The sequence below is a fragment of the Prionailurus bengalensis genome, chromosome A1 (genome assembly GCF_016509475.1).
Source record: "Prionailurus bengalensis isolate Pbe53 chromosome A1, Fcat_Pben_1.1_paternal_pri, whole genome shotgun sequence".
Lineage (NCBI taxonomy): Eukaryota > Metazoa > Chordata > Mammalia > Carnivora > Felidae > Prionailurus > Prionailurus bengalensis.
Window position 1 is genome coordinate 189,753,939 of NC_057343.1, and position 18,935 is coordinate 189,772,873.

Genomic DNA, 18,935 nt, shown 5'->3' on the forward strand with positions numbered 1-18,935 from the left:
CTTATTTTATGTAAGTATGTACTTAAGGAAGGCCACAGAAGGGCTCCCCTGTGGTGATGCAGCCACTGTAAACAAGCTGGTGAAACTATTTCTGCCAACTTTATATTAAGTTTTCTGTTAAGTAATCTTTGATGACTTATTGGGAGTAGTAAACACATTTTTACAGAAAGAAATCCCCCCATTGGTACATATTTTAATGTATGTATGTGTGTGTGAGTGTACAGGTGCCTCACATAACAACAAAAATCAAACTGTGGAAAGGTCCCTTCCGCATCACCGTCCAGCTATATTCATCAGAGATGCCCATGGTAACAAGCAGGATTGCTCACGCGTGAGCACACACACACACACACACACACACACACGGTATCATACAACCCAATACAATACAATACAGTTGCATTGTATCTACATATGACTTGGATACAGGACGTTTCGCTTTGTTGTTTAACTTGAGAAGAACTTCTGTTTCCCTTGAAGCCTAGAGGGCAGAGGAGGTGGGAGAAGGCACTCGAGCTCGAGCTCGAGGTACTGTCTCCGCCCAAGCCAGAGCACCAGGTCGGATAAACAGTGGGACTGCCTGCTCAGCAGCCCCCGCCCTCCCCGGATGGGTCAAACGGAGGGAGGAAGTGTGCGGTTGGGAAGCTCCGCTGCTCTCGCCCGGTCTCCAGTTTTCCCCGCGCAGAAACTGCAAGGAAAGTTAGTATGGGAAGCTGCGTCCACCTGAAACCCTGCCGGGGCCCAGGAACTTCCCAGGCGGCGGGGACTGGGGACGGTGCTCCGAAATGGAGACCTCGCGGGTGAGAGCGAACTCCCGGGTCGCCGGCGCGGGACTGGCACGGCCTCGCAGCAGCGCCCTCTCTCGGCGGCCCTGGGTACGGCCTGTATCTATCGGCGTGCATTTGTGGGCTTGTACTTGGTGTTGGTGTTCCAGCTAGTGTTTCTGTTGTGGCTCTTGCGCAGAATGGTTGTGGGTGTCTAACACCGTGTTCACCTTTCACTCCTCTTAACAATGTTAAATTCCTCTAGGAATTTCTAGCTAATTCTGCTAATTCGGTGCATCGGTATAGAGCTCCTAGGGCTCTATGGTTTTGTGTGCATAGGAGTGTGAGGTTATAGTCCGGTGTGTGCCTTGAGTGTGGCATAGGTTGTCTATATCCCTGACTGTGGATATTTCACTTTCTGTCCCCACCTGTCTGTGAGCAATTACCTATGAGCATGAGCTGTATCCCTCCATATTTGAGTCTTACTAGTAATACACATTTTTACCATCTTCCCATGGCTGTGCCTGTATAAATGTACAGGCGCGTGTGTGGTGCATGAAGCCACAATGGGTAGTAATGGGATGTTTCTGAAATCCAGATGTTGAAGGAATAATGTGGAAGAGGGGAACCTCAAATATACTAAGTCTTTTGCCCTTCATCTCATTCTCATTGACTTCAGAAGAACCATACAGTTTGCTTTTGGACCCTCTGGCTTACAATTGCTTGATTCTGACCTGAACCTGGCCTCCTGTGTGAACTCTCCTTGGCCTTCCTTCTCCGGTCTGTGGAGGCTGCCTGCTGCAGGCAGGCTTTAAGCCCATTGACCCTGATGTCAACAGAAAGAAGTGAGCATCCCATCTCCTTCCTTTTTCCCCACCCAAAAGTCACTTCCTCTTAGTTCATTACCTGGGATTTTGATGCTTGTGTTCCCTCAGCATTATTGATACACATGGGGAAAAAAAAAAAAAAAGGAACTTCTTGAAATTCCCCCAGAAGGTTTTGAGAGTTGTTTTCAGTGTTGCAACTTGAACAAGTCAGTTTCTAGTTTAAGTTTCCATCAGAAAGTTTAGTAGGAGTAGGGTATATAAGCCCCAGTAGCAACAACAGCAGCAACAGCAGCAGCAGCAGCAGAAGAAGAAGAGACAAGTTTCAGACCCAGAAAACTCTGCAGCCTGCCCAGAAGCAAGGTAAGCACTTCCTTGGCCCCTTCTAGCTTTCCACAGGCCCGCAGGCTGTCCGGGGTAGCACCATTTGAGTGGCACCCCTACCCCTGGCAAGCTACCAGGAGTGTGTGGATTTCTGGAGGCATTCCTTGTGGCTTACCTTCCAGGACACTAGTGAAAAGTCAGTATTTTGGGGACTGATGTATCAGGTCTTAATTTTAAAAGTCAAGTAATAATAATTGTTCACGAGAGTCTGCAAATGAATGCACATTTGATAGAAGGGCTTGTTTTGTCTTGTCTGAGAGTAGTGTGTACATAAAAGAATGTTCCTCAATTTTAATGCCCACCAGTTAAATTGTATCAAGTGAGTGGTGCCTCTGTTAGGACTGTAAACTTTTTTAAAGCTGTTCGTTCATTAAGCCATAATGAATTCAATAAACAATTGAATTCATACTTACACCTCATAATTGAAAGTTGCAGAGCAAACTTTGTGTTGGGCTTAATAGATAGTTGGAACAGTCAAGCAGACTGGAGTCTGGGTTATCCAGATTTTTTTGGATTAACTTCGAAGCTACTTTAAAAATGAAAAGCAGCCGCATTGTTTAAAAGTATTTGCCGAAGGGTTTTAAAATCTGTGAGGAGGAAAACAAAAGATTATACTCTATTAGTGTCTTATGGTTGCCCAGGTAAATCGTGTGCAACAGTTTTTCAGGTTAAAAAAAATAACGATCAGGTTACAATATCATTTTGACCAAGAGATTATCAAACCCCCGCTGATGGCCCACTTCCATCAGATAAGGAACTTCAAGATATTGGAAAGAATTTGGACAACCTCTTGGGGTTCCTTTTACTGGGATCTGAAAACTGATGATTTCTGTACATTTATTCATTTTCCTCTAATAATTCATAAGATCCCTTGAGGCCAGAGTGTTTATGCTAGACTCTGGAGGTATAGTGTGGAGTCAGAAAGACATGATCCCTGCCCTCAGAGAGCTCAGTGTGGCAGAGAAGACAAACATCGACAACTGTATTACCGCAATCACAGGAAAAAGTGCTATGAGTGGGATTCAGGGAGAGCAAACAGCCAGGAGTCCTGACTTCCTTGGGGCACCCTGCTGGATACCTTCATGAATTATTTCATTAACTCCTCACCACAACAGGATGTCCATTTTACAGGTTGAATGTGAGACTTAAATAAGTCAAGTGACTTTCCTAGAGTCACACAGCTAATAAGTGGCAGGGCTGGGATGCCAATGCAGGTCTGCCTGGCTCTAGAATTGGGGGTGCTACCCATGCTTTGTGTGATTTTGCCTTTTTATTTTTAAATAATAATTCTTTTTATTTTTTATTTTTTTAATGTTTATTTTTGATAGAGAGAGAGAGAGAGAGAGAGAGAGAGCACGACAGAACGCTAGCAGCTGAGCTGTCAGCACAGAGCCTGACGCGGGGCTTGAACTCACAAACCGTGAGATCATGACTTAAGCCAAAGTCAGACGCTTAACCAACTGAGCCACCCAGGCACCCAATAATAATTCTTTCTAAATTAAAAAGTAACAAAATAAAGCTTGCAAACGAGATGCCCACCCAAGTGTCCTGGGCATGCCCAAGTTGGCACCAGCTTTAGGGAGCATAACCATACCACAGGACCTGGGGTCCCTGTGTTCCTTATACAAAGATTTCAAGAATTTAGAAAACCTACAAAATTACATGGAAAAAAATGTTTAATCCTCAAGACTCTCAAATGTAACATGCCAAGGAAATGTGGGCTGTGGAATATAGCTCTCTGATATCAGCTGATTTGGAGAACAACAGGGCAAATACATGCTGCCCCCTTTTTGGATTTCCCTGGGTTGGATTAAGAGAGTGACCCACCACCACTTCCCCCCCCCCCCATCCAGCCAGTATTCCATGGTTTAAAATGTAGGTGATACTAAAATGCAAGTTGTTTCTTAGAATCATCACCAAGGCTCCCTTGATCGTGAAGTGCAGTTCACCTGAAATTCTCAAACACATCTAAGGCCCCAAGAGGAAGTGCCAGGCATATAGCCAAAGGGAAAATCCCAGCATTAAGATAGTGCAAAAGAATCACCAGGAGATGCCAGGAATCTCTGTTATTTCCCTGCCCAGAGTGCCGGCATCTGGGCTTTACAGGCCTATGTAATTACAATACCTCTAGGGCATTTCCCTACAACCAGCAGGAAGGTTTTGTCCGCTGTTGTATACAAAACAGACATATCGCATTTTTCCTTTATCTCTTCACCTAAGTACAAGCTAACATGTTATTGGCTGCCTTCTATAATATGATATGTCATCTCATTGCATTCTGTCAACAACCCTCTGAAATGGGTATAATGTCCATTTTATAGACGAGGAGACTGAGGCTCAGAGATCATTTGGGCAACATCACACAACTATAAGTGGAGGAAGCAGAATTCAAGCCCGTCTGCTGGACTCCAAGCCTGTGAATGTACTAACTGATACCCTGTGGCAACTAGTACATTGTTACAGTCATAACTTGGACATGATTAATGGGCATGCCTGTGAAAGCTCCATGCTGCAGTGACAAAGTGCTGACAGTACAGGAAGGCCTGACTTCTAGTCCCATATCTGCCACTCTCAACCTTTGTAATCTGATTGAATAAAGCACATGGCAAGGTTCTCCTAGGATTAGCAGCAATTCTAACAAAGCCGTGATTTGTCAATATTCAGTCACCCCAGCCAAAAGATGTTCATTTTTAAGGTATCTGGCTGAAAATTTTGTAATGTTTTATTTATTTTTGAGAGAGAGAGAGAGCACAAGCAGGGGAAGGGCAGAGAGAGGGAGACACAGAATCTGAAGCAGGCTCCAGGCTCTGAGCTGTCAGCACAGAGCCTGATAAAAGGCTGGAACCCATGAACCAGGAGATCATGACCTGAGCCGAAGTCGGACGCTTAACCGACTGAGCCACCCAGGTGCCCCCTGACCAAAAATTTTGGGTCTTATTATTTGTATGATTTATTCAGTGGTTTCTGAAAACATGTTCCTGCAGAACATTGGTGCTCTCTGAGATGGATGGAGGTGTTTCAGAATGAAATTCAATAATCACCATCTCTACCTAATTCAGAAGTAGGGTACAATCTTCACGTCCTGAAGATTTGCATAAACCCTGGATCCCAATCTAGATTGAGTTTTACTCTAAGATGGTAGCTGATATTTAGCACAAAATTATACATTTCACTTTTCAGAGTGGATATATCAATATTTCATGGCCTTCTTCCAAAGAACATCTTGGTTTTCAGAGCTGTGGACGCTAAACATGGGTTAACCCAGTAGTTCTCAAAGTGTGATCCCTGGACCAGCAACATCAGCTTCACCAGGAAACTTTTAAGAAATGCAGATTCTGAGGTCCCTCTCCTCTTTCCATCCCCCTTCACCCCTACCTGCTGAATCAGACACTCTGTAGGTGGAACTCAGCCATCTGTGTTTTAGCAAGGCTTCCAGGTTACTCTGATGTGTGCTCAAATTTGAGAATCACTTGTTTCATTATGTGAGAGGAAGTAACCTTTGAGTTTGGAGCAGTTACAATCTAAACAAGGAGAGAAACTAAACCTGGCTGCCAGGTGGCTGCCATAACTTGGATCATAAATATTTGTTGAATGAAAGTATTTGCTCCTAGAAGACAGGACCCAGGCCCAAAATCCTTTTTTTTTTTCCTCTCCTAACCACTCTATCTCTATGCCCTTTACATAGTAAGTACATAGTAAGTAAATAATGGTTGAATGTTGATCCAGACAAGTCATGTTCCTTCTCTGCACCTTAGGTTTCTCAGCTTAAAAATGAGAACATTCTGGGACGCCTGGGTGGCTCAGTTGGTTGGGTGGCCGACTTCAGCTCAGGTCACGATCTTGTGGTCTGTGGGTTCGAGCCCCACGTTGGGCTCTGTGCTGGCAGCTCAGAGCCTCCAATTCTGTGTCTCCCCCTCTCTCTGCCCCTCCGCTGCTTCCTCTCTGTCTCTGTCTCTCTCTCTCTCTCTCTCTCAAATAATAAATATTAAAAAAAAAAAAAAGAGTATTCTATCAGATGGCTGGCCTCAGTTCTCCTTCAGCTCCAGATAGTCTGTGGTTCTCTCTTTGGAGATGTTCTTACTCAGAGACTGGCACAGGGTTCCTGCAATTCACGTGGTATGAATCTGACAAGACAAATCAAGATTAAAACCAAGGTACATTGAATGAATATGGTTTCCAAAGTGACTGAGTAACTGCTGACATTGTCTCTTCTCTTTTCCCTCCTCTTCTCTCTCTTTCTCTTTCTTCTCCTCTGTTTCTCCGCCTCCTGCAGATGCATCCTCAGCAGCTGGTCATCGCCTGGTTTTCCCTGGTTTTGCTGGCACCTCCCCTCATGGCCATATGGGAACTGGAGAAAAACGGTAACCAGCCTCTCCTTCTCTGGGGAGGCCCTGAATTCCAAGCCAGGACTGTCAGGCAGGCGGTGTGGGGACCTCAGACTAGAAGGGGAAACCAAGCCTTGGGGCCTCCTAGTGAGTGGCATCCCTGGGAATGTGTGGGGCCGTCTGTCCTTCCTTCACCTTTGAGGGTGTCTGTGTTGTTTGGCCTTCACATTAAATGCCACAGTAGGAGCTTTGTGTGGACTCTGATGGGAAAAGATATATGGATTTTGCCAGTATTACTAAAAACTGGCTGTATCGTTCAATTAAAATTCCAAAGTGAAGGATTTGAAAAGTATAAGAACTCTGTTCTCTCATCCCCGCTCCATCACACAATATCACCCCCTCTGCTGGCACCAAGAGTACTAACCTCTGACTATGCACTTGACTAGACTCACATTGACTTGGGCTCAAAGGCTGATTCTGCCACTTATCAGGTAGGTGACCTTGAGCTGGGTCACCTCCAAGCCTGAGTTTCCTCGACTGTGACCTGGGGATCACAAAGAGTTGTCTACTATGCAGATGATTAAATGTGTCAGTGAATTCAGGGAACAGCACAACAGATGTCCAGTGACAGTCAATGTTAGCTGCTATTGTTTTGGTTGTTTAAAGTGATGGCAATGATGATTCAAAAGAACCTGTTTATAATCCCGATGACCAATAAAAATTACTAGAATAATAGAATAGGTGTTAGTGAAATTCACTATATCCTTTTATTATCTCACACGAAGTAATGTATTAACTGATTGTTAGTTGTTCCTGAAAGACCTCAAATGTTTCTCGTTTAATTCTCACAACATCCATATAAAATAGGGACTGTCTGTACCCCATTTTAGAGATGTTGAAAAGAGGCTACAGAGATTAAGCAACTTCCCCAATTTCACATACTTGGTAAGGATAGTACAGGGACTTGATTCCAATTCTGTCTCACTTCAAAGCCTGTGCATTTAAGTATTTGAAGAAGGTCTTACATAAGGACATAGAGCAATGGTTTCCTATGTGCTTGGAGAACAGGAGGAAATAGGCGTAAGTTACAAGTGAAGACATTTCCGCTGATGACCAGAAATAATCTTTCGATAGTCAGGAAAGTACCACACTGGAAAATGGGTACCCGAAAGGAATGTGGGACTATTCTTCTATTCTTAATCTTTTCGGGAAGACAAGAATTCAGTCATCTCCTCTCTGCCTGAGGAGGGTTTGAGTTTTAGACCCTGCCTTGAGGAAAGGCAAAAGCCTGAGCTAGATGATTATGTCAATTCCTATCAATCCTCGTATAGTTAGTGAGCTCAGGAAACTTGGCCCTTGCATAGTAAACCCTTAAGTTACTTCTAATTTGCTAAACCACAGAAATTCCAGGAAGTCCATGTGAGAAACAGAGGGCATAGGACTTTGGAGACCAGATGAGATGATAAAGCCAGGTACAAGGTTCCAGATGCTCTTCATCAGGCTCCCCTTTGTGGTTGTTTTCCCCTGTTCTTGGGTAAGGGTCTTCTAGGCCTTCTGAGTTTTAGCTGTGACAGCAAAATAGCCTTGCTGTGGTTCAATTTCCAGCAGAACAAAGAAAAACTAGAGAAAGCCAAAGGTGAGACACGGTTTTATTTCAACATAGGTAATCATTTCCAAAGAGTTGGGTCCCAAATACTTTTTACCTCTTGTTTTGTTACCGATTCAGTAGTTAAAAATCCCTCGGATCTAAAGTGAGAACTTTATATCCCACAATGCTTTACATTTGGACGCCAACCATAAAAGTCACCATTTATAGAGCATTTAAGGGCACTACGTTAAGCTGTTGTATGAATTGGCTTATATAATCCATGTCTCAACCTGCTGAAGCAAGCACTAATATTTTGCTCATTTTAAAAACGATGACACCCAAGCTTAGAGTAATTGAATGTCTCGCCTGAGGCCACAGGCAAGTATAAGATACAGAGCTGAATCTAAACTCAGACCTATGTGACTCCAAAATCCAGGCTCTTCACCTGTGTGGCTCTCCAATTAGAGAGGGCATCAAAATCATATGGAGAGCATAACAGACCACCAGGCCCATCCCAAAGTGGCTGGTTTGGTAACTCTGAATTTGGATATCTATCAGTTTCCTCGGTGCTGCTGCTGATAATGGTGGCTGAATGACCAGGTTTGGGGAACCAGTGCATTGAATGATTCTAGTTAATGAATAAGTGATGCATGAGTGAATGAATGAAGCTGTGATGTCGCACACTCATTGAAATACTCTACTAAGCCATTCCTCAGATGCGAGTTTGGATACTCGTATTTGAGATCCAGTGCAAAGTCAACGAGATAGAAGGCCTGAGCTACAGCTCTTGTGTTTCTAACTTGATGTAACCTTGCTTGGCCTGTTGGTTTCGGTATGAAATGGGAAGACCGGGATCTACTGAACTGCTTCATAAGGGTGTAAAATTGTTTTTAAAAGTGGAATGAAAATCTCTGTTGGTGAGTTTTGCACAGTAGGGACTAAATCCTTAAATGCCCTTGGAAAATTGTAGGACAGTTTCTCTGTGCAGTCATCTGACCCTTTGGTCTCTGAATAACAATAACAAACACTGAGTTTACTGTGGTAGGCACAGTGCTAAGTGCTTTATATGTTTGTTTTTTATTTAATCCTCATAGCCAAACCTACGACATAGATGTTATTATTGTCATTTCACTGTTGAGGAAACTGAGGCTCATGGTGATTAAGTACCTCATTCCAAATCCCTTAGCCAATTCGTGGGGACAGGATTTCAGTGCTGGTCAGTCTTTCTTGACATTTCTGTGCCCTGCCTTATTCCCTATGAAACCAAAGTTGTGCTGGAAGGTTCTTACCTCCACCAGGTCTTTGGTAAAGAGTTTTGTGCTCTTTGCATTTTTGGTGTATCAAGGCCTTCTCCATCTGCCAGCTAATCAGAAGTTAATTATTGAAGACAGCCCGTCAGTTAATGAGTGGATGGCAGCTGTAAAACTCTTTGCTTGTCTTAGGGCGCCTGGGTGGCTCAGTTGGTTAAGGGTCCGACTCATGATTTCAGCTCAGGTCATGATCTCACAGTTGGTGAGTTCGAGCCCCGCGTTGGGCTCTGCATTGGCAGGCTTGGGATTCAATCTCTGTCTCTCTCTGCCCCTCCCCCATTCATTCTCTCTCTCTCTCTCTCTCTCTCAAAATAAATAAAAATTAAACAAACAAACTACTCTTTGTTGTCTCTTCATGACCTGGAGCCCACATAGGGCCCAGTGACCTGAGATCATCTCAGCAAGTATTTGCTGTTACAAGCAAGGCTGTGCTTTTCTGCAGTGCAAATGCACAGGTGGTTCATAAAACCCAGTCCCAAGTTCACGTTGTTCACAGTCCTGTTCTCCACTCCCTGTGCTCTCCAGTTTATGTTGTAGAGTTGGACTGGCACCCTGATGCCCCCGGAGAAATGGTGGTCCTCACCTGCAATACTCCTGAAGAAGATGACATCACCTGGACCTCTGACCAGAGCAGTGAAGTCCTAGGCTCTGGTAAAACTCTGACCATCCAAGTCAAAGAATTTGCAGATGCTGGCCAGTATACCTGTCATAAAGGAGGCGAGGTTCTGAGCCATTCGTTCCTCCTGATACACAAAAAGGAAGATGGAATTTGGTCCACTGATATCTTAAGGGAACAGAAAGGTAATCCCATTCCCTCAGATGGTGTTTTCTCTTTTGCCCCATAAAAAATAAAAAAAAAAAATTTAATGTAAATCCCTTGCTGAAACCACCCAGCACCTGTTTTTCTTTGCTTTCTTAGACACTTTGAGTAATCAACCATCCAAATCTCATGTTCAGAGATTTTTGTGGTGAATCTGGTTGGTTTTCCTGAAGTTCTTTTTAAATGGTTAATGGAAATTAACCAATGTGTATAGTTCATAACTCAGCTCTGGGATGGCAGCCTTGCCAAATTTAATCCCTCCCTCTGATATATCAGGTTGAAAGTATACTCTGCAGAATCAGCATCCTACTGACACATTCCCAGTCCTCGCTGAACTGCCTGTCAGGGAAGCAGCATCATTTTCCAAGGAAATAAATGGAAGATCTTCACTCCTGTACCACTTGGTGGCCTGTGGTTCATCACAATTAAGATCTACCTGAAAGAAAACTTCTAAATGTTGAATTTTTGTTCTTTTCAAATCCAGAATCCAAAAATAAGATCTTTCTAAAATGTGAGGCAAAGAATTATTCTGGACGTTTCACCTGCTGGTGGCTGACAGCAATCAGTACCGATTTGAAATTCACTGTCAAAAGCAGCAGAGGGTAAGTGAAACCACTCTGATCTCTTAACATTTTGTGACAACTATTTCATTAAGAAAATAAGGGCAACCTAGCAATGGCCTATCAGTTAATGATAAGTGAGAAAACACAGTCAAACCTGTATTTTTTTCAACACCCCCTCTTGCCTAAATTGGGAAAAGAACATGGAGATTTAAGCTAATCACCTGAACAAATGTGTAGGTTAGAACAGGACATTATTGGGGCCTGAGAATAGCCTCTGCTGTGTTTGAACCCACTCATCCAGATTGCCTGGGAATGCTTCATTAAGGCTCACGGCACCATGGGGAGGCATAAAAGGGGAAATCGAAGCTACAAATGACTTGCCAAAATTGCACCCTGAGATGAAAAGAGAAACAAAAGCTCTCAGACACAGATCTTGAAAGCCCTGAAGCCGACTCCAAAACTCTGAGGCCTCCAGAAATTTTCTCAAGGCCATTTCAACTCCTTTTCCCTCTGCTGATGTCACTAATCTAAAGTTTGTTGTTTGTCCAATACACTTGGACTTCCCCTAAGAAACCAGTTTCCATGGATACCGAACCTATGTTAGCCGGTCTGTGTGACTTCCCTCACTCACCATCTAGGTTCCTGAACAAGGCAGGGTAACAGAGCAAACCCCAGGTGATTAACTGAGCAAATTAACCTCTGGAGTCTTCCTTTTCCATCTTTAAGATGAAAATCCATACTAAAAGGATGCTTATACAAGGGCACAGAGACAGGGAAGCCAGTGTTCATTGTAATGGTTTTGGTAATCAGCAGGGGAAAAGCTAAATAAAGCGTGGTACATTATCCCCCAGCTTAACATGCATTCATCAGAATGGATAACCCAATCTGTGTGGTCTGTCATGGAACGCTCTCCATATGTTCCGAGGGGGAAGAGATGGTTACAAACCATATATATATATGTATAGTAGGATCCTATTTAATGGAAAATAAAAGCATTGTCTGTGTATATAGACAAAATATGTGTGAATGCATATATACATGTGGATATATGATTGGTCTGAATATTCATAGACTAAGGTCTGGAGGGACACAACAAGCTATGAATAGTATTTCTATTTGGGGAGTGAGATTAGGGTTGAAAGAGGCACACACGTTTCATTTATACACATTTTTATCTTTTTAATTTTTTATCATTAGCATGTGTTGATTGTGTAATTAGAATGAGAAAAACGAATTTAAAATTCTAATAAGGAGATTAGAATTTGGATGTAGAAATTTCTGGATTCGTTTAGGCCAGAGGCATGTAAATGCAGAGCTGTCTCTAAATATTTGTACCACCTCTTGAAGCAAAGCTTGTTCTCATGGGGAGGGCAGATTCTTACCCCCTTAGGAGAAATCAAACCAGTTGGAGAAATTGTGTCCTCAAACAGCAGCCTGGCTCCAGCCCCTAGAAACTCACCCACAATTGTGTGACACAGGGTAATGTCTGTCTTTGACTTCAGCTCCTCTGACCCCCAAGGGGTGACTTGTGGAGCAGCGACACTCTCAGCAGAGAAGGTCAGAGTGGACAACAGGGATTATAAGAAGTACACAGTGGAGTGTCAGGAGGGCAGTGCCTGCCCGGCTGCCGAGGAGAGCCTACCCATTGAAGTCGTGGTGGACGCTGTTCACAAGCTCAAGTACGAAAACTACACCAGCAGCTTCTTCATCAGGGACATCAGTGAGTTTGCTTGATTATACGTACTTACTAAGGATAAATGCCATTTGTCACATGTGCACAATGCCCCATGCACTGAGGTAAGGGGTTTACATGCATTATCTCTTTTATTCTACCCCCCCCCCCCAAAGTGTACAATGTAGATACTATTGTCTGCATTTTAAGGAAGAGAAAATTGAGTCTTACACAGGTTAAATAAGTTGCCCCAGATCTCACAGATAACAATTCAGACCCAGTCCTGCCCCACTAGAAAAAAGTAGGCTCTTGGGGCACCTGGGTGGCTCAGTCAGTTAAGCAACCGACTATTGATTTCGGCTCAGGTCATGATCTCACAGTTCATGAGTTCGAGCCCTGCATCTGGCTCCCTGCTGACAGTGTGGAGCCTGCTTGGGATTTTCTCTCTCCTTTCTCTCTCCTCTCTCTCTCTCCTCTCTCTGTCTCCTCTCTCTCTCTCTCTCTCTCTCACACACACACACACACACACACACACAAAATAAATAAATATACATAAAAAAAGGAAAGAATAAGTAGACTCTTGGCTATACTTGTATTCTGCTATTCTGCTGTCCAGGAAGCTTCCACAGGGAACCTAGGAGGAGCCCCTCAAGCATACCATACCATACCAGGCTTCCATACTAATTGTGGTTATTCCCAACCAATCTTTCTCCAGATTGGAAAAGAGTCTTCTTTATCGGAATATAAGACCCTCCGAAATGGACATCGATTTTTTTAATTTGCAGATGGAGCTTTTGCCATTTGTCATTTCCTTTGCCATTTATCCACTGAATTTTCATCATGAAGTAAAATGTATAAAACCACAGAACTTGCTCTAGCATTTGTGGAGAGACTGCCCTTGGTGGGTAGGGAAAGGTTTGCATTTACATAGGATGGCCAGGGAAGGTCTCTCGGAGGTGACATTTAGCTGAGTTCTAAAGGAAAAAAGAAAAATGTCAGTTATGTTAATAATAGAAGAATATTTGAAAAGCATCTACCAGGAACCATGGTCTTTGGGATTTGGACATCCCATAGAATGTCTCCTCTGCCCTTGTCTAGACAAGGGTCTAGAGTCTTCCGTGATACTCGCTACTGTATCCTCTGTGCACAGTCTAGTTAGTGACTGGCATGTGACGGGTGCTCAGTCATCATTTATTGAATGAATGAATGAGCATAGAGACAATTTGATAACTGCTGCAAGACGAGTCAGTGCCAGCTGCCATGAAAAGACAACAGAAAGAGCACTAAGTGGAAATTCTCTCATCTCATCCCCAGCAAGGGGCTCCACTCAGCTCCAAGTTCAGTGCAAAGAGGCATATTGACCACAGAGAGGGTGGTCCTTCACCACGTAGCCCAGATATGAGTCTTGTCTCTACAAAATTTCTTCTGAGCACTATGCAGAGGTGGTTCCACTGCTATGGCGCATCTGATTGTGCAGTGGTGAGGATTCTGAGCCTCTCTAGGGGTCAGCCACAGAGGCTGTGGCCGCCTTCCACAGGCACCAGCAGCAGGGGTGCCTCGTGTCTGCCAACAGGTGCCCAGAGAAGTGAAGTAACTACCTATGGACTCACAACTGGTCAAAGGTGAAAGTCGGTTCAGAAGCCAAACACCATACACCATACACCAAAGAGCCCCTTTAGGAAAATAAAGGGTGTTTCTTTGGATTCTTCCACAGTCAAACCGGACCCGCCCAAGAACCTGCAACTGAAGCCATTAAAAAATTCTCGGCATGTGGAAGTGAGCTGGGAATACCCTGACACCTGGAGCACCCCACATTCCTACTTCTCCTTAACATTTGGCGTACAGGTCCAGGGCAAGAACAACAGAGAAAAGGTAAGATGTGATCCAGGCTCCATGTATTCAGTTTTATGCACATCCAGGGGATGAGGATACCAGTAACTAACATTTATCTAGCACTTTCTAAGTGCCTGAGACTGCGCTGAGGGTTTCACATGCATATCTCACTGAATCCTTAAGGTAACCCTGCAAAGCCAGGCAGTATTATCACCACTTCACTCGTGGAGTCATGGAAGCTCAGAGAGGTTAAATGACTTGCTCAAAGTTACTCAGCTAGGAAAGAGGAAGGATCAGAACCACGGAATTCAGTCTAGGGGACGCAAATGGCCTACACCGAACCATGCTACTATTGCCTCCAGTATGGTTCGTCATTAATTCTTGCACTCAGAATTGATCCCCATATAGGAAATCTGGGCTCGAGGCGCCTAAAATTATTGCTTGAATTTAGCAAGTGTAATGAATGATAGAACATTCATGCTATGTCTCACCCAAAATGGATAATTCCCAGCTGTTCCACAGATGGTGAAATTATCTTATTGAACAGAATGTTAGTGTTCACACAGGCTATGACAATGGCTTTCAAACTTCTTGCCTTGGCATCATAATTCCCAGGTCCAAGATGCACTTTTATAAAGCCCAACACTGCTTCGACCCCGGTTTTAGAAATCACTGGATAAAGGCCTTATTCAGGATAGTATTTAGCATTTAGAAGGAATTCAGTCATTTAGTCACTCCCTGAACATTATGTTTTGTAGGAGGGAAGGGCTATTCTGGGTGAATTTTACCTAAATATTATTTAAAAACTTCATATGTATCTTCCCTACATAAGATTTATATCGTTAATAGATAATATCTACTGAATACTTTCTACCTGATGAAAGACTTCACTAAGAGTTTTACATGATGATTACCTTTAACTTTTACACGTCTTGAGGTAGGAATGATTATTATCCCTCTTTTATAAATGACGAAACTCAGACATAGAGCCTAAAGCATTTTCCTGTGATTACACAAATAAAAGTAAACAATGCCTGGATTTCAGCACGTTTTCTGATAAAAGGATAAGGATATACTATTTAGGAATATCCAGGGGGCAGCTATAGCAAATCTGCCCTAGTCCCACCATCGCCCAGTACAGACTGAGTATGCATTGGGCCTTCAGGCAAGGTAGCTGTGCTAGAAAGATGTGAGCTGGACAGAACCATTCCTCCCTCTGGGCTGAGGTAGAAAATGTGTTTAGAGCTTCTATCAGTAGGTGGCGCAAGTTCTATACAACTCCACTGTTTATTGCAACTGTGGAGCCCTTAAACCCAGGTGTACTTGTTTTGAGAGACCAAGCGTTGCAAAAATAGGCCCAGCCCATCTTGTGACTGCATTGCCAAAGACATCCCTCTGCTTTGCAGAAAGACAGACTCTCCGTGGACAAGACCTCAGCCAAGGTCGTGTGCCACAAGGATGCCAAGATCCGCGTGCAAGCCAGAGACCGCTACTATAGCTCATCCTGGAGCAACTGGGCATCCGTGTCCTGCAGTTAGGTGAGCAGGCCCACAAAGCCCAGCCCGTACCTGAACACTCAGTGGACCCAGGTGCAGGGCTTTGGTGGGGGGCAGTGCAGGAGAAGAAAGGGGAGACAGGGTGCCCGGCACATAGTCACTAGAGTCAGAAACATACATTTGTTCATTAACAGATATTTATTTGATGCCCATATTGTTCCAGGCACTGTGCTGGGTACAGAGATACTGCAGTAAAGAAAACATACATAGGTCCTGTTGCTCTAAGGGTCAGAGCAAAAATGGCTTGCAAGCTGTTTTCAGGACTTAGAACCTTCTCCTAGGCACCCTGGGGGCTTGCAAGCTCTTTTCAGGACTTAGAACCTTCTCCTAGGCACCCTGGGGGGACACTGAAAGCAGCCATATCCTAGACCACATACGGGCAGGCTGGGCCCTTCTAACATGGAATCCCTAAAACCTCATTGCCCCAATAATATGTTGTGCAAAATAAGAAGGGTTTGGTGCCACATTTCTAATTCACATAGACTGTTGGTATTCTTTTTCAGGTTCCAATCCCAGGATGAAACCTTGGAGGAAAAGTGGAAGATATTATGCAGAAGTTTTTAAAGAGACAATGGAATAGGCCCCAAAAGTTATTTTCTACGTAATTTGCTTTTTGCAAAGGATCATTATAATGTTTTTGTAGTAGTTTTACATTGAAATGCCAAATGCCCACTGAAGCAATTAGCTACTTTATTTATAGATTTTCTAGCTAGCAGGTTGCCACCGACCTTAATGCTATTTAAATATTTAAGTAATTTATGTATTTATTAATTTATTGTTATTGAACACTTCTGTGTCAAGATGTATTGTATGTTTCATACTCTCAGGACCTGATCTGTAAGGAATAGGCCCTATTATGCAAAATGTGAATTTATGTGTTATTTATACTGACAACTTTTCAAACAAGACTACAAGTGCATCAGTTTTATGACAACCAGTGAGAACACAGTATTCTGATGCCAGCACCAATAATATGTTTGTGATGGATGGGAACACAGAAACAGTTAAACAGAAGCACGGAGACATGAATCCATTTGAAAAGGTTCTGGTGACCGAGATGTTAGTTCCTATGTCCGTGAAGATTTCCTTAAGGTGGTGTTGCTAAAGCAATTCAGGACCACCTGCACTTCTAAGCAAGTTCAGTTGTTTTATTTTTGTTGTTGGTGGTGGGTTTTTTTGGGGGGGAGGCGGTTGGATGCCTGAATTTAGAAAGGACTAAAAAAATAACTGAAATTGAAATTCAGCTTCAGCTACCCTGGCAGTCCCCACCTCCATCTATCTGTAAGACATCGGAGAGTGACCCAGAGACATTGGAAGTGTCTGGAAAGTAAAAAGGTCTTAGGATCCAAGAGGGAGAACAAGTATAGTACGGCCAAGCAAACAAAATTGTCAAAATTGCCAGCTGCTTTTTAATAGCCATGCAAGAAAACACAGAGTTGCAAAGAAAACAATCAAGAATTGCTTACTCATCAGCATGAGTGAACCTGACTGGTGGATATGACCAGACAGTGCCAATCACTAAGGTGCTACTTTTAAGTAATGAATGTGCTTTCTGTAAAGTGATTTCATTTGTTTTCTGTTTACTTATTTCTGACAGTGAACTAATAAAAATATAATTCTTTGCAATAATATTTTGGGCTTTCTCAGCTGACTCAAGTATCCTGTTCCCGCATTTACCAGGATTGCATTACTTTTCCCCTGCCATTTAAGAATTGCCCTTCTTTGAAGCAATTTCACTTCCAGTTTTGCAGAGTTGCCCTTTCCCTTTATAGGACTCCCAATGTCGGTGTCTTGCTGAGCTCAGGGAATGTCCCTGCGGTCTGACCACGGGGAACTCTGCAAGGGCACTGAACTGCATTATGCCCTCTTCAGGGGTTGGATGTTCTTGCTTCTTTCGCCTTCTATCCTGGAATCAACCCTACTTGCTCCCAAACTGTCATGAAATAAAGCACCAACCCGGTAGAGTCATGAGCATCCCAGCCCATAGGTCCAGACCTGGTGTTTGCAAAGGATTTGTCACATGTCTGGATGTGTGCTAAAACCTTGGGTTGAGGAGATCCAGACAACCTTGGGTTGCCTTCCCCAAACAGTGCCCATTCCTGGCACAGCTTAGAAGGCAGCGATGAAAAGTTAACTTCAATAGCACTAAATGCTAAAATGTTCAGTATATATGGTGCCCTGGGGTAAGAACAAAGGAGAAGAATCAGTGTAACCTAGAGTCACCCAGGAAGGCTCAATAGAGAAGGGGAAGTCAAAGAAAGGGCAGAGCCTACCAGTTTCTCTTTGGTGCCTCCCATGGAAAGAGCAAGTGGTGGGATCAGAGAGAAGGAGTACAGTCTCTACTACCTTCAATAGCCAAATGTACATATCTGGGCTTCCTTGCAATGGCAAGGTAATTATAATAGGGATGCTTTAAGTGTCCTTATTTTAAGTGTCTCCTGGAGCCCTTATTCTACTCTGCTTCTGACCTGGAGGAATGGTGGAAAGATTCTATCATTCTCAGCCAACATTTGAAACCTATCATCTTGAATTACGAGCCCATACTGGATAGCACGTGGTTGGTTAATAACTATTTGTCCTCCTACAGGGTCTTTCATCTAGAGATACCAAAACACTTAATGGGCATTTAATGAACAACACTAACCAAGAAAAAATAATTAATCATACTTATAAGTACAGACACCAGGAGACCTTTCCCAAAACTTCCGGCCAGCCTGGGGCAGAGCTCAGATGTTCCCTCTCCCAGCATGCCCAGTGCTTTCCTGACGTGACCTCTTAGCATCCAATTAAGTTGAATTTCAATGAAGAGTCTTTATCTTGGAAGGACATTCTCCAGGACAATCCTTTTTTATGGGGAATCTAGCCGCTACAAACATATCAAATGTTCTACCTAAAGAGCTCAGGACCGGGAACCAGGAGACTGGGCCCTGGGCCTGGTCAGCCCTGCTACATGACCATGTGACCTTCAGCAGAACACTGGACACAACCTGCTGCTTGTCCCATCAGTAGTCACTCTCAACTTCTTTCCCACCCAGTGACCTTCCTGAGCTCTAAGATTGGGAAGCTAAGAGCCCCAAAGATTGGGACACTTTTCTAGTCACCCTGGCTGTCCAGCAAAGCCATGAGACCTTGTTTCAGCTCATGAGATATGAGAAAATTCTGCCTGTGTTCTCCTGAGAAAAGAGAACCATAGCCAATCACTCTTGCCCTCCTTCCTCTCTTGAGCAGATGACATTTAAGAAATTTCAGAGAATGGGGCACCTGGGTGGCTCAGTTAGTTGAGCATCTGACTTTGG

At 43.6% G+C, this 18,935-nt stretch overlaps 1 protein-coding gene across 2 annotated transcripts; it reads left to right on the plus strand.

The window, feature by feature from the left end:
- Positions 1-630: 630 nt before the first annotated feature.
- Positions 631-17,268, plus strand: IL12B (interleukin 12B). Of its 2 annotated transcripts, XM_043597007.1 has the most exons (8): positions 631-1,951; positions 6,246-6,333; positions 9,721-9,996; positions 10,500-10,617; positions 12,081-12,298; positions 13,965-14,122; positions 15,490-15,621; positions 16,143-17,268. In XM_043597007.1, exons 2-7 carry the CDS (start codon positions 6,246-6,248, stop codon positions 15,619-15,621), a joined length of 990 nt encoding a protein of 329 aa, XP_043452942.1. In that variant the 5' UTR covers positions 631-1,951; the 3' UTR covers positions 16,143-17,268. The 2 variants fall into 2 exon arrangements, with proteins under 2 accessions (XP_043452942.1, XP_043452951.1); XM_043597016.1 differs by lacking the exon at positions 16,143-17,268 and having other exon boundaries at positions 15,490-15,626.
- Positions 17,269-18,935: the final 1,667 nt, after the last annotated feature.